Genomic DNA, 14,041 nt, shown 5'->3' on the forward strand with positions numbered 1-14,041 from the left:
TTTACTGGCACTGTTACTCTTCTTGGCACTTTGTTCTCTAAACTATGAGCACTCGCTAATACTAGCTCACATATAATTACTGTAACAGATCACACATGGGACAATAAAGTCTTAGATTATTTCAGGTCTTGATTGCTTTGAAAACAGCAGCGTGGGGGAGGGGGTCCACTGCTAAAACCGTTTGATTCATCAGTCTGCAGAAATTCAGGCATCATCAGTTTTAACATTAGGGTAAATGTCTGAACAGTTTTCATTTGTCAAGGTTTGAGACTAAGAGTCTACAGCCATGCTAGCAGCTCGGCAAGGCTCCACTTAGGCACAGTTGGATTGCATGATATGGTCAAAAGCTCCAGAACAATCAAGTAGGTGAACCTTGAGTTGTGAGTTTGGTCAAGTGCTCCATTGTGGCTTCAGATCCCGTCACCTCACAGGATGATGAGTGTTGCTGGACAGTGCTCGGGGCAAAATGACTATTATCACAGTGGACATCAAACAAACCTAAATGAATAAAGAAAAATGAAAAAAGAAAATCTCAGTGGAGGCCTGAGGTCCCAGAAAGTGAGAATTTAACTTGACTGTGACTGTTTCAGAGGCCAGAACTGTCAAGTATCATATGTAACTGAAAGCAATCCATTTTATTCAATGTACGCTTTCTTAACCAACACAAATAGTATCAAAAAGTGATCTATAATCACAGTTCTTCATCCGTATCCTTCAGTGTTTGACTAATCCAAAGTATTGCTTACAATTTTATCTGCAAATCCGATTTAAGGGGATTTCTCTGCAATGCAAAGTCGGCCTGCAACAACCCCCCCGACTCCCCCTTCGCTGTTAGAGCAGCGGAGCTTAACAGAAACAGTTCCAAGAAAAAGTTCTGATCTTTATTACGGGCAATTTCATCCACACTTTATGTTGTTGTTGGACGAGAACCACGAGTCTGCAGGCTATAGCAAACATGGGGGCTGATAGAGTAGAATGACTGTAAAACGTCTTTACAAAGGGGTAAAAACTCATTATATAGAATACATAAATGACCCTGAAGAGGCCGAGTACATTTCTGGTGAACCTCCAGACAGTTTAAGCACGCCTGGGATAAATTTAACGTAAAGTCTCATAAAAGATAACCAAGCTACTCACCAGCCTCTTGTAAAATGTATCATCCACCTCGGGCCAAGAAAATAATGAGTGCGAACAACGATTGAAGATTTAATAACTCATGTTTGGTAACTTTATTGTTTTTGCAAATATGCTCAGGAACAACCAGCAAATGTTTAAAAGACTGATACGATCTGTGCCAGCAAACGGAGACGGATTCACAGCGGTAACATGCTCGACACAGCTCGCACGTGTTCTCACGGGAGAGTGCAGAGGAAGCCCAGACGCACGATCCGAAGGTGACAAAGAGTGAGCGAAGGTGATCGAGGACAGGGTTACAGTTAACAGTGAAGCTGTACAATGTCACATGTCACACTCTAGAACACAGCAAGCTTTAGTCCATTTTCACGATCTAGAAAACTCTTCTAATTAACATTTTGGCATAAATACAGGAAGTTCCAAAGACAAACAGCACAGTGCAACTTTTTATCCATGAAGAATGTCACATCCAACATCGACCACTGACTGAAGCAGGTAAGTATGGTAGCATATTGCTGCCACCATTACAGAAAAACGTCTTGCTTTATCAAGATCCTTTTAATGAAATAAGATTTTTTTTCATGTTATTATGACATAACTTATAACTTTTTGGTTCTTACTACATATCAAATTTATTTTCAAGAGACCGCTCATGCTGTAACATCACATCCTTCATCTTGTAATCTTTTCATTAGAAAATCAATGTGCCTTCTTAAAACAAGAAATGTTTGTCACAATGCCGGGATCAGTTAGTATGTTGTTGTAATGACTGTCTGGTCCAGTCAGTCCCAAAGAGATACGGCAGCCTTGATCAGTCCAACAACATAATGAATGTGGACATGAACCTGATGTTTCTGAGCTGTTTGCGTATTGTTTTGTATGCTTACTTTCCAGATGCCAGGAAAGCTTAATCAAATTCACACTTGCCATAATGTAAACAACTATAACTCCAACGTCACTCATGATGCAGAATGAGAGATTGCGTTGAGTTCCAAAAGCTGAGGGAACACAGACGAGCCCCTGATGTGACGTCCAGGCCAACTGCGGCGACTGTGACTGTGTGAATCTCTAGCTGATGTAGGCCACACTGTCCTCTCTTTGGGCATTAACTGGATCTTTTTCACATGATAGCTATATATCAGTGGATGTTACAACAAGAAAAAATTCAGTTAAGGCAACCATAATGTCACATATGTGTTAGGATTATATACACAGCAGATATTGTATATCATGGTGGGAGCAATATGCAGTATTAGACAAGAGAATTAACATGTATCTCACAATCTCTTCACAACAAATAACTGTAACAGCATCAACATTCAGCACAATTTGCCACAATAAAAAGAACACATGTTAACAGATGCAGTTCCACAGAGCTGGAACTGGTGCTTATGTTGTACTATAGCATGTATGGTCAGAGGCTACACTGCAGCTGCATTACTGCAGGACAGGCAGACCAAACTTCATCAGGTCACACTGTAAGGCAAAATCCACTTAAAAGCACTTCATAAGAGAGGCAGCTCCTCTCTGTCAACACTGGCACCTCACTCATTCTCCAATGGACGGAATTCAGAAAAAGTCATAATTTAGTAAATCAAGCAAATAAATAGATTAAAAAAATAGGCTCAATCACAAGTTATCACAATGGAAAGAGGAAAAAAAGGATGTGACCACTAAACCATAACAAGAGTGCAAAACACGGGAATGATTAACATTAACAGTTACATGAAGATTTGATTTCTTTTACTTACAATATAGAATGTAACGTTTCTCGAGCTCGGCACCCAAATCCCACGACTTCACTGAATGTGTAGATTCAGTCAAACAAGAACATAAGTGTTATAATATTTGATGTATTTCAAAGAAAATACCCTGTATCTTCATTTCATGTAACCCTTTTGGAGCGGACTCCATGCTCAAAGCCACACAGAGCTGTGCTCGCAAACATTTTATTACTATTTTATCGTCTCAAGATCACAAGTTCATTATTTTGTTATGTGCAGATGCCAGCATGCATAGATGGTATCTTCACAACTGTAGTAACTAATTTAAGATGAAAATGTCAGAACCCATTACTGATTGTCCTGCAGGCTTATTGTTTAATATACATCATTTATTAGACATTTCAAATATCCACCAGTGTGGGTAGTTTCTTTCCCAGCTCTCCTGCCAACAAGAATTCTTTTGGTTGTAGCTTACCAAGCAGTAACACATCTGCTTTAAATTGACCACTGGATTTAAGCCTATCCCCTACAATAATTAGCCATAATGTAAATATCCTCATCTCAACTCACAGGGAGAACATTCTTACAACAAATGGCAAAAGTTCAGAAAAAGTGCATATGGTTTGCTTTGACACTCCTACAGCCAGCACACTGGGCGTGTGTGTGTGTGTGTGTGTGTGTGTGTGTGTGCGTGTGGGTGTGTGTGTGTGTGTGTCACGGTCCACTCATGAATCTTATGAAGTTGTTTTCTCATCATGAATTATCTCATCCTTTTCTTTTCTCAAGACAAGGAGATAAATAAAAATGTGTTGTGATCTTGAGCGAACAGCATTAGAAAAACAACTGCAAGCATGGCCGGCGTGGCTTCTTAACATTCACGCCACAGCTCCTCGAGATTGAACTCATGACATTTTGGAACATAAAAAATGTTGGCAGAAAAGGTTGAGAAACTCTGATTTACCCTCGGTTATCATCATCCTGGGCAGCTGCAACTGAAGACGAACTATAAAGTATTTTAAGACAGTCTGTGTTAAGACATCAGGGATACACGCCTGCAATGGAGATATGATCTGTGTAGTAACCTGGAGACAGACTCAGGATACTTTCAGTAAACCACGTCGTGTTCTGTTCATTGTCTTGTTACCACCATGAAGAGAATATGATGCTAAGGCAGATTTACAAAGTGCAAAAGCCTTCAAATAACATGTTTAAAGTGAATGGAGACGGTGTGGTGATGCCACTAAAACTCCCTTCAGACGGTTTCTAAAGTGATTAGAAAATGACTGACCATGTAACTACATGCTCCACACGCAGCAAAGGTGGAGGTCTGGCATAAAGGACTGAATAAATCAACTGGCTCAAGACAATGTCACAGTCAGGTGACATGTTACCAGGCTGACCTTTGACACGCTTACCCTATAGAGTCTGCATGGAGTAAAAGTTAGTTTAAAGCTGCATTTAAGCTAACAGGCTGGAGTATCAGTAAGTCCATGTGGCATCAATGATCGGCAGAGCAGCTAACCAGCACCTCTGCTAACCAGTTTACTGGGAAAACACGTACTGGCGCATTAGCTGCTTAAATATAGTATGTATTCAGTTAACAACAATGATATAGCAAAATCACAGATGTAAGTCATGAAATGAATGATTTCATAGTGGCCATTTCTTCAGCAAAGGTAGTAGTAGAAATTTCGGAGACTGAAATACAGGACAAATTAAACCAAATCTATCACTGATACCATTGAGAGTGCTATATAACTGACCAAGCCTTTAATCCCGCTGGTTAATTAGCCAGCTCTCAAACATACCTGATCTTAATCTTAAACACTGTATGTAGTCTCCAGCAGCTCACTGTTTCACAGTAAAAAAAATCTGTGAAGTTATTGAATGGATGTGGGCCAACACCATTCCAGCATCCTTCATATACCTGTTTTTGTGGAGCCCAGTTGTTATATGATTTAGACATTAACTGCACACAGATAAGTCTCCAAGAGGCCTGTTAAAAGAACGGTGACGCATCTGTGAAGCCAGTAAAATATCATATGGCCAACTCTTCACCACTCTACACTACAGTATGTACTTTTCCTCCACCTGGACACATGCAGGTTAAGAAATCTCTACCAGAGACATGTCATCCCTCAGGAAGGCTCAGATTTAGGAAGTGTAGCTCACATTATGTCAGAATCACGTGTGGCTCTGTACAGAGCCAGAGGGATTTTCAAGAAAAGGTCACCAGAGACAAAAAAACACTGATGCTAAATCCCAACAGAGCATTTTGAGATTTAAGTTGATGGGGAAAGCAAATCCTGCTTCACCACATTAGAGCAACAGGTGTGGGGTTTTCTGTCCAGAAACTGTAAGAGGGGATGAGAGCGGAGTGTGAAGACCATCTGAAGTGAGTTTACTCAAAGCCAGAGAGTTTAGCGAGCAGGAAGGGGAGATCGAAGGAGGCTTTGCCACATGTTTAGATCTGAACAACATGTCGGACACGTTCTGAGGTTAAACACAAACCAGGTGCTCTCATGTAATCAAAGCTGCTTCGAATGTAGTTTGTGTTAACGTGCGTGCATATACAGGTCACCATTTCAAGAGCCTCATGTGTCAATGCATCAACACAGAACTGAAGACAGGCCCGAGGGACCTCAGGAGTTTAACGTGGGGACAGGGAAGATTCAGTCTCACCAGAAACATTCACTTACACTCTCGTCGCAGAACATTAGAAGAACAGGAGCAGCCTCGCTGTCGCACTGCTTTTCAGCAAAGCATCGGTGCATGATCAGACAGGATGATGAAAATCACAGCTGGGATTGAAGGTGTTCCTGTGTGGTTTCTGTTCATGCCAGCAGCTTCTCCGGGTTCTTGGAGAGGGTCTGCACCAGGCTCCTCTGGAAGTTCTCCTCAGGTATTTCAGGAACCAGGAACTCCAGCAGAAGGTCAAATATGCAGTAGACCAGGTGTCTGAGGAAACACAGGCCCAGCAGTCAGCATCTTTTCTTTAAAGACTTAATGTGAATGACGCTGGACGAGGACAGATTCAATGTGAGTCCCCTTGGTCAGACTGTAACTTCTGAAACACCTAATGGATCAGTTTGATCATCAGTCACGTAGTTTCACATATTAAGTCAAAGTTTTTCAGGCTACAGCCGACCAGAAAAGTTAAGTGGGTGGATTGGGCTGTCCTGCATGTTGCTCTGTCTTGAAGTGATGCACTGAATCACACTGCACTGTAAACCTAGAGTTGATACATTCAGCACATGGAGACAGATGCACCAGCTCTGAATCCAAATTTAGCCTCCTTATAACAGAGTGTTTATGAAGTGGAGATTTATATATCACTGAAATGAAACAGGTTGCAGCACACAAACTAGTTCTCATGGAGAGACTAGATAGAAACACAAAGAGTTACACACACAGACATGAAATAAAGAAATACCGATAATAAGGCATTGACATGTAGGTTTAATAAAGCATTCACTGCCATAAAACTATTACTGTTAGTTAGTTATGCTACAACCTGTGATGCTACTGTGCCTTTCTGTTTGGTTGCTTTTGATACGATGGGGTTGCAGATGTTTCCTTCCAATCGATCTACACAGTGCTGAAGTCTTTACAAGCTAACACACCTTTTAAGTTTTAATGGTGCAACCAGATTCAGCAAATCGCTGGTTAGAAATTAGCTAATAGTTACGAAAAATTTGGAAAGGACTTAACACATAAATTTAAGAGATGGATTTATAACCCAACCTCAACACAAAGACAACGACACTTTTTCTTAATTATCAGAAATAACTCACTTTCATATGGTATTAAGACCCCATGTTACGATACTCTGAGGACCCTTTCAGTCTGCTGGTTTAATCCACTTCTGGGAGTGGGTTTTGGTCATTTGTAATGTGGTTTTTCCAAACCACCAAAACATGGTGGGCTCAGATCAGACAGCAAGAAAATGGGACAGATAGAATGGCTCACTGCTGTTTGGGCAGAAAACAACATTCAATACACTACAGAAACAAACAACAATAAACAAATGAGGAAGCAGGGCAGGGATGTTAGGAAAAGGAGTCCAAATACTGATTCAGACTGTGATAAACATACCCAGAGTGAAATATTGGCCTACATAAACTTGGGTGCATAACACATTGTCTCATCCTCCTTGACATGTCCCTACAGCTAACCCCAGTGTGCCAAATTCAACTAACCAGATATGAGTTAGAAAGGCTCATACCTGTTTATTCAAGGTGCCGGAGTTCACAGTCAATGTCAGAACAAAAACAAGTCATAGGGTTCAAGAGGATCTCACACAGAATTGAGACAGCACCGCTCACCCTCTGACATTTCCCTGGAGTACAATGGCTTCCGTCATTATCAAATGGAACAACTTTGAAACCAGACTTCAATCTGTCTGGCCAGTTTCAGTGACCATGCAAGAGGAGTCTTAATCAAATCCAATATGTAAATGAAGTCTTCAGTAAAACTAAATATGGAAAAAGTGAAGAGCTTTCGATATTTTCTTTATTCAGTGCATCTTAATGTCTGTCTGGGACTCTGTATATCGCATCAAAGCGCCACATGAAGTGGAGCTGACTGATTCCAAGCACGGTTTGTTTCTACATCTGTAAACCTTTTTAGACTTCTCCAGATGTTGTTTAATCAACTGTCTGTAGTTGTTTAGTGAATAAATTAGTCCACATTGTATGATTCCAGGTGAGTTTCTCTCTGTGCCTGCGTGCAAGTGAGCACGTACACTCCCTGGGCACTTGATTAGATACACCTACAGCAAACCATGCGGCCGCATCCCAGTATACAAAGCATGCAGGTAGGTTCAAGAGGTCCATCAGGTACTGCTTAAAAGTTGGAGTGGAGGTGACCTGTGAGCTAAGTGAAGTGTGCAGTGCCATTATTGTTGCTAGAAGTGCAATTTCCAACAGAAACACACTCCCTCCCATGATTGAGCGCTACAGTGTTTGCTGGGAATGGAGTCATAAAGGCACATGCAGTCACAAGCAGTTCTGGAGGGTTAGGGTTAGGCCAGAGGAGAAAGGGCACATTCACTCAATAAAAGAAGAAGTGCATCTCTGAACGATTCTTGAAGTGGATTAGTTACTGCAGACACACCCATGCCAGATTTCATTTCAGTCAGATAAGAAGAAAAACATGAGAAAACAGTCACCAACGTGATTGACTTAAGTGTGAAAATCGTGACATGGTCTGAAATATTTGGAATGTGGATTCATTATAGTGTGAGTCTATAACTCCCTGTCTGCAAGTTTTGACTGGGTTAAGAGGAAAAGGTGCAAAGTGCCCTTTTTATCCTTTTCCACATATCCATCAAGCACTGATACCCCAAGCAAACTGCCTATGTTGCCTCTACCTCAAATTACAACTGACTTAATGAAGCAGCCATAGAGTATATGGTGTATATTCACCTGTTAATGTAGGGGTCTTGAAGAGAGTCCAGCGCAGTCTGCCAGCTGAGTTTGTACTTGTCTGAGTCCAAAACGTCTGAGATCAGATCTACAGACACAAAGACATAGAGAATTAAATAACAGTGTGTAAACAGCTGTTTGTTATGTGTGACTATCCCTCTAAAGTCGAGGCACTCGTTTTACCTTGACCAATTGACCAAATAAAGCATAATTTAACTGATGTTGGAATTTTAAGACTGAAACTCAGAGAGCATAAAATCTGATAACAATTGGCTGGTATTCATTAAAATGATTTGATGAGGATCCCTTACGCTTACTTATTAAATTGTGATGGAGAAACACACAAAGCAGTACATTTTACAACTAAAAATTAAGCTTGTCAGTGGTCTCTGTTGGACATGTTGTGTAAGGGCAATACAGTTTCCAAAAGTCCAACAATCCTGGCCTTGTGATGTATTGGTTGGGTTCTCATTTTGTGCTCAACATTGTTGGTGTTTGTCTGTGTCCTTGCACCTGGCAGGAGTCCCATCAGACAGTGTAAGGCTTGTTGCCTGGTGCTGTCCTTCTGCTGCTGGCTGCGTTCAGGTCGAGGAGCTGTAGGCAGAGTTCCTCCTGGCCACACGGCCTCCTGTATGACCTGCAGGTACACCACCCAGTACCTGGTGCATGTCAGGTTGGCTACGCTCACATCCAGCCATCTGAAACATACAAACACACAACAGTGGTTTCAGAATCATGACTGGAATCTAAAACTGGTCCTGGCGTCACAAACTAGACATTTTCTGTTGTTTTCTGTGCTGAAACAGTGCCCTGTTGAGGCATGGTCACGCCGGCATTTTAAACTGCAAACCGTTTGCCATAAACTCAATTCATTTCAGTGGAACCACCACAATCAGATTCACATGTGGGGTTGAAGTAAATCCATTCTTTGGTGAACTGCTACCCACAAACAAGCCAGAGAGACCTAAACACTGTCTCAGCTTAGCTTCTAAGATAATGAGTTTGCTAACTAACCTTTAGCAAGTTCGGGAGCTTAGAAAGCTTTATTTTCCCTATTGAATACCTTTTTACTGAAAGAAATTGTGTGCGATGGTGAACAAATTGCCTGGGGAGTAAATAGCTCAATAGAGAGAAAACACAGAAAAGCTCCAGGAGTTCACCAATTAGCCCCACATCATCAAGCATGCGGCCCACCACTTCGCATGACCGCTGCTTTACATAAAAGTGTATCTCATGTCAAGGTAAAATGATATTGGCAACAGTTGGATAACCTCCTGATTTTAAGTCCCTAAGTTCAATGTGTTGTGACCTTTTCATCATGCCTGACCTGAGTAGTACTGAATGATCCTGGCCTCACACCAGCCAATCCCTTCAAATATAACTCACGCCTCATTGCATTCTCACACGGATTTGAAACTCAATGTGCAGCAGAGGAGACTGGCTTTGCACAGTCTCACAATGGAACTGATCTCTGAGTCCAGTTCCCTCCAGTCCTCCACTTATCTGCTGGATTTAGGGTCTTGTGATGAGTAAATTCAATAGGCTGTGTGTAGCTGGGAAATGTCAACCCTTCCATCCTGACCTGACCTTTTTCACACCAAGATTTACCATCTGAGGGGTGGAAACACAGACAGTCGCCATCCAGACTGGATGAGGGGGTTATTTAAAGCACAAAGTAAAAGCTAAAAAAAACATCTCAATGTACCTCAAGTATTCAAGCACTGTAAGGGTCAAGCCTGTAAAGTTGCAAGAGATGGGACCAAGTTGGAAGTAGCCTAAATGAAAACTAAATAAGTATATACAAAATTGTGGTGTTCAAGACCATTTAAGGCCTTTCAATAAGATAATTTCAGATAATGTAAGTGTTTTCCAGGACCTGCAGAAACCCTTAAAATGTCTAACACCGTGCAGATGCTGTTATGCAACATTATCCAAAACCTCAAAGCTCTGGTAAAAAGAACCAGGGACCTCCCTCTGCGCCCAATGTTCTGCTTCTTTTGCTCGCTTCATGTGGCCCCTAATGAAGTTATTTCATTAGCTTGTGCTGGCCAGTTACCACACTGCTGAGCTGCACTCGGAGAAGCTGTGGATGGACGAGTTGTGCCAGCCACAATTTTTGGTTGCCACTATTTTACATGCTTATATCCCTTACTATTTCATAACAGCACAAGAGAAGCCAAATTCTTAATACTGGTGGTATTTTTGATTCCTCACGTTGTACAACTGCAGAGGAAAAACAGGCACGGGAGACACTCAGAACTTAACAAGCCAACACACCGGTTGGTGCGTAAGATCCCAAACTTTCCAAAGATACCAAACTGATGGGCTGGATTTGAGTTCATGTGAATAAAATTATGCATGATTTAAAATAAGAGTTTAAATTAAGAGGATTAACAGAACTCTTTATAATTTAATATATAATCACTTAATATAATTTCGTATCTAATTAAATTAAGAGAATTGAAAATTTGGCTTAATTTTTTTATTCAGACGATGTCAGTGCTATAATTTAATTGAGGCAGTGTCTGTGTGGGAGGGCACTAAAAGAAGTTCATGATACCAGTTCAATTCCAACCAAAGTACAGGCTACAAGTAGTTAACAACCTGGGGGCCCAGAGTTGCTAGCCACTGCTTAGCTGTGATTCGAGTACTCTATGCGCCCTGTGTGTCGTGATTTAAATCACCAAGTAACATACAGAGTGCTGAAGTCACATGTCTAACCATTGCTTTGAGTTCTGACAGTCTGGTCATTTTCTGTCACAAGTGGGTCAATGAAAGGGGACAGCTAACACTAGCTTGACTCTCTCCTGTGTATGATGAGGGATGATCACAGGACTGAGTGTGGCGAAGCTGTTGATGACTCAGCGGGTGTTGAACAACGTGAACAAAAAGCCACATCTAGCAGGAATCAGTGCTAACATTAGAAGCCTCTGCTGTTTTTTCCCCAAGTGGGATACAATCACAACAGCTCAATGGATCCTCCCAAATGTTCAATGTTTATCGTTAATTGCTACCAGTACATACTGTAACCACTGCGGCGTTGGATTGTTGAAAAAGTGGGGAAAAAAACGTCTGTCTTCCATCACATTCAAGGCCGACATGGCTATAACGTTCTCCAGTCAGTAGCCAGTCAATCTTTGCCAGGGCAAACACTGACTCAGAGGCTGAAGGCTTAGAAACAGTCTCCACAAATATGATCAAACAGCTTTATCCTCTTTCACAAATGGAAGAATATTCCCAACAGCTGCAGTCTCATCATAGCTCATATTTCCTTCTACACAAAGTGAAGAAAATTCACATTTCTGTTTGACATTTGAGGACAAAATCTGGGTTTCAAAGATGATTAAAAAAGGAAATGAATATTGATAAAACATGTAATAAATTCTACACACAAATGCACAGATACACAGAAACACAGATATTTGTGCTAGTATGTTGTAAAGAGTCCTCAACACTCAAGCCTTGTCTCATCCCCAGTAACAAGAGTGTATTTTGGTCTCAGCTGGTTAAAGCTGAGCAGGTGGACAATGAAGTTTGTCTCCTCACCAGCTCATACCAGTCAGAGACAAGCTCACTAAATCACAGAGTTATGACTGGCCACTGCAAATAGGAACATATGGACACTGAGACCTACAGTCACTGACAGCCAGATGCAATAAAGAGCTGAAGACCGTGACATTACTAGGACTAATTTACTGTTTGTCAAGGATTCCACAGTCTTTTAGTGCTACGACTGTAAATCTTTAGAATGATTAAATTTCCTGATGGTTACAGAAGAAACATGTTTAGCATTCCTTCAAAGATTTGTCATGTTTCAGTTACACTTGGGCCACATTTTGACATTTGACTGGGAGGCACGGAGGAAGCAACTTTTCTGCATTGGCAGTGATACAAGATATACTTGCATAGCATCCCTGAACTAAGCAAATGCCAAACAAGACAGAGGCCCATTTTACTGAATGCAGTTGTACACAAACATAAAGGCATCATGCTGAGTACTTTCATCGCATTTGTTCAGAGCTCAAGGATACAAACAATGTGTTTTGGTGACTAACACTGAATGTAAACATCACTTGTGTGCTATGGGCTCCTTTAAATGTTATGTGCAGTGAACAAGTTACCCCCCAGAAGAATCTGCATGAATGAGACAGTTTCAGACAAATTTCTATGCACTCAAATGCATTCAAACCACTTTAGGAGACAAAGATGTGCATGGTGCTGTAAATGATGATTCCTTTAATGGTTTTACTGTACATTCTGCTGGTGGAGACACAGAATGAAGAAAAACTTTACATGACTACTTCAAAATTAATAGGGCATTTACTTCTAGTACAAACATCAGTAATGATACAAAAGCAAAATTATCCTGGAGCACTGATGATTAATGGTCTACAGCTGTGCACACAGTGAGCAAACAAACTAAAACGGCCAGTTGAGGTTTGTGTGAGCACGCTGAGTAACACCTCTCTGACTAAAAACTCAGGATTTAAGACTCCATAGACGCATAGAAATAGACAGAAGAAGATTTGTTTAATTTCAACAGTAATACATTATGTTGATGATTGATGATTTCTATTGACGCTGCAAAAATATAAACAAAATTACTCACACCATATCCCAGCTGGAGAGTGACCTTGCTTAATTGACAAATAGAGTGGAAAAAGTGACAGAGGCAGAGGAGTGAGGCTAGCGGCTGTGGGAGCGAAGAGAAGAGAAGCCGATATTCATTTGGACAGGTGAGTGAGACAATTAATGAACTGTGTGTGAGCCGGCGGAGGAGGATGAAGGTTGATGAGCTGCTGCAGCTGTTCAGACAGCCACTGTCCTGAGGACCACTTTTCCATGGTATATAGGCCATATTTAGGCCTAAAAACACAACATATTCATTTAGAAGTTTAAGAGTAGAGTGCTTCTGATCAAGGCTGATGTAAGGTAGCTTAACATGAGGATACTTTTCTAAGAATTTACTTCAGTATTTCTTAAATTCTAAACAACACTCAATCATAGCCTCTTGGATCTAGCTCTAAGCTTTAGGCATTAAAACATAAAATGCACTTATTTAATCACTTCAAAGCCTTCATCATTAGATGGAAATAAAAATAAAAGTGAGAAGAAAAGACTGTCTCAATGTAGCTTTAAACTTAAGAGCAAAGGAGAGAGTTGTCTGAGGAGATCAGAAAGAAAATAATAGACGAACATGGTAAAGGTAAAGGCTACAAGACCATCTCCAAGCAGCTTGATGTTCCTGTGACAACAGTTGCAAATATTATTAAGAAGTTTAAGGTCCATGGAATTGTAGCCAACCTCCCTGGGCGCAGCCACAAGAGGAAAATCGACCACAGATTGACAAGAAGGATAGTGTGAATGGTAGAAAAAGAACCAAGGCTAACTGTCAAAGAGGTACAAGCTGAACTCCAAGGTCAAGGTACATCAGATTCTGATCGCACCATCTGTCGCTTTTTGACCGAAAGTGGGCTTCATGGAAGAAGACCCAGAAGGACTCCACTTTTGAAAGAAAATTATAAAAAAAAAGCCAGACTGGAATTTGCTAAAAAGCATATGGACAAGCCACAATCCTTCTGGGAGAATGTCCTCCAGATGAGTCAAAACTGGAGCTTTTTGGCAAGTCACATTAGCTCTATGTTCACAGGCGAAAAAATGAAGCTGTCAAAGAAAAGAAGATCATACCTACAGTGAAACATGGAGGAGGCTCGGTTATGTTTTGGGGCTGCTTTGCTGAGTCTGGCACAGGGTGCC

General features: G+C 41.1%; 1 protein-coding gene across 2 annotated transcripts in view; it reads right to left on the reverse strand.

The window, feature by feature from the left end:
* Positions 1-1,198: 1,198 nt before the first annotated feature.
* Positions 1,199-14,041, reverse strand: part of snx19b (sorting nexin 19b) — a 43,138-nt gene continuing 30,295 nt past the window's right edge. For both annotated transcript variants that reach the window (XM_076734735.1, XM_076734736.1), the window contains exons 12-14: positions 8,798-8,982; positions 8,285-8,372; positions 1,199-5,816 (exon numbers count right to left, since the gene is read on the reverse strand). In XM_076734735.1, the coding sequence (XP_076590850.1) occupies positions 5,693-5,816; positions 8,285-8,372; positions 8,798-8,982 (397 nt within the window). In that variant the 3' untranslated portion in view covers positions 1,199-5,692. The remainder of the gene's footprint in view (positions 5,817-8,284; positions 8,373-8,797; positions 8,983-14,041) is intronic.

This window comes from Chaetodon auriga, chromosome 7 (genome assembly GCF_051107435.1).
Source record: "Chaetodon auriga isolate fChaAug3 chromosome 7, fChaAug3.hap1, whole genome shotgun sequence".
NCBI classification, from domain to species: domain Eukaryota; kingdom Metazoa; phylum Chordata; class Actinopteri; order Chaetodontiformes; family Chaetodontidae; genus Chaetodon; species Chaetodon auriga.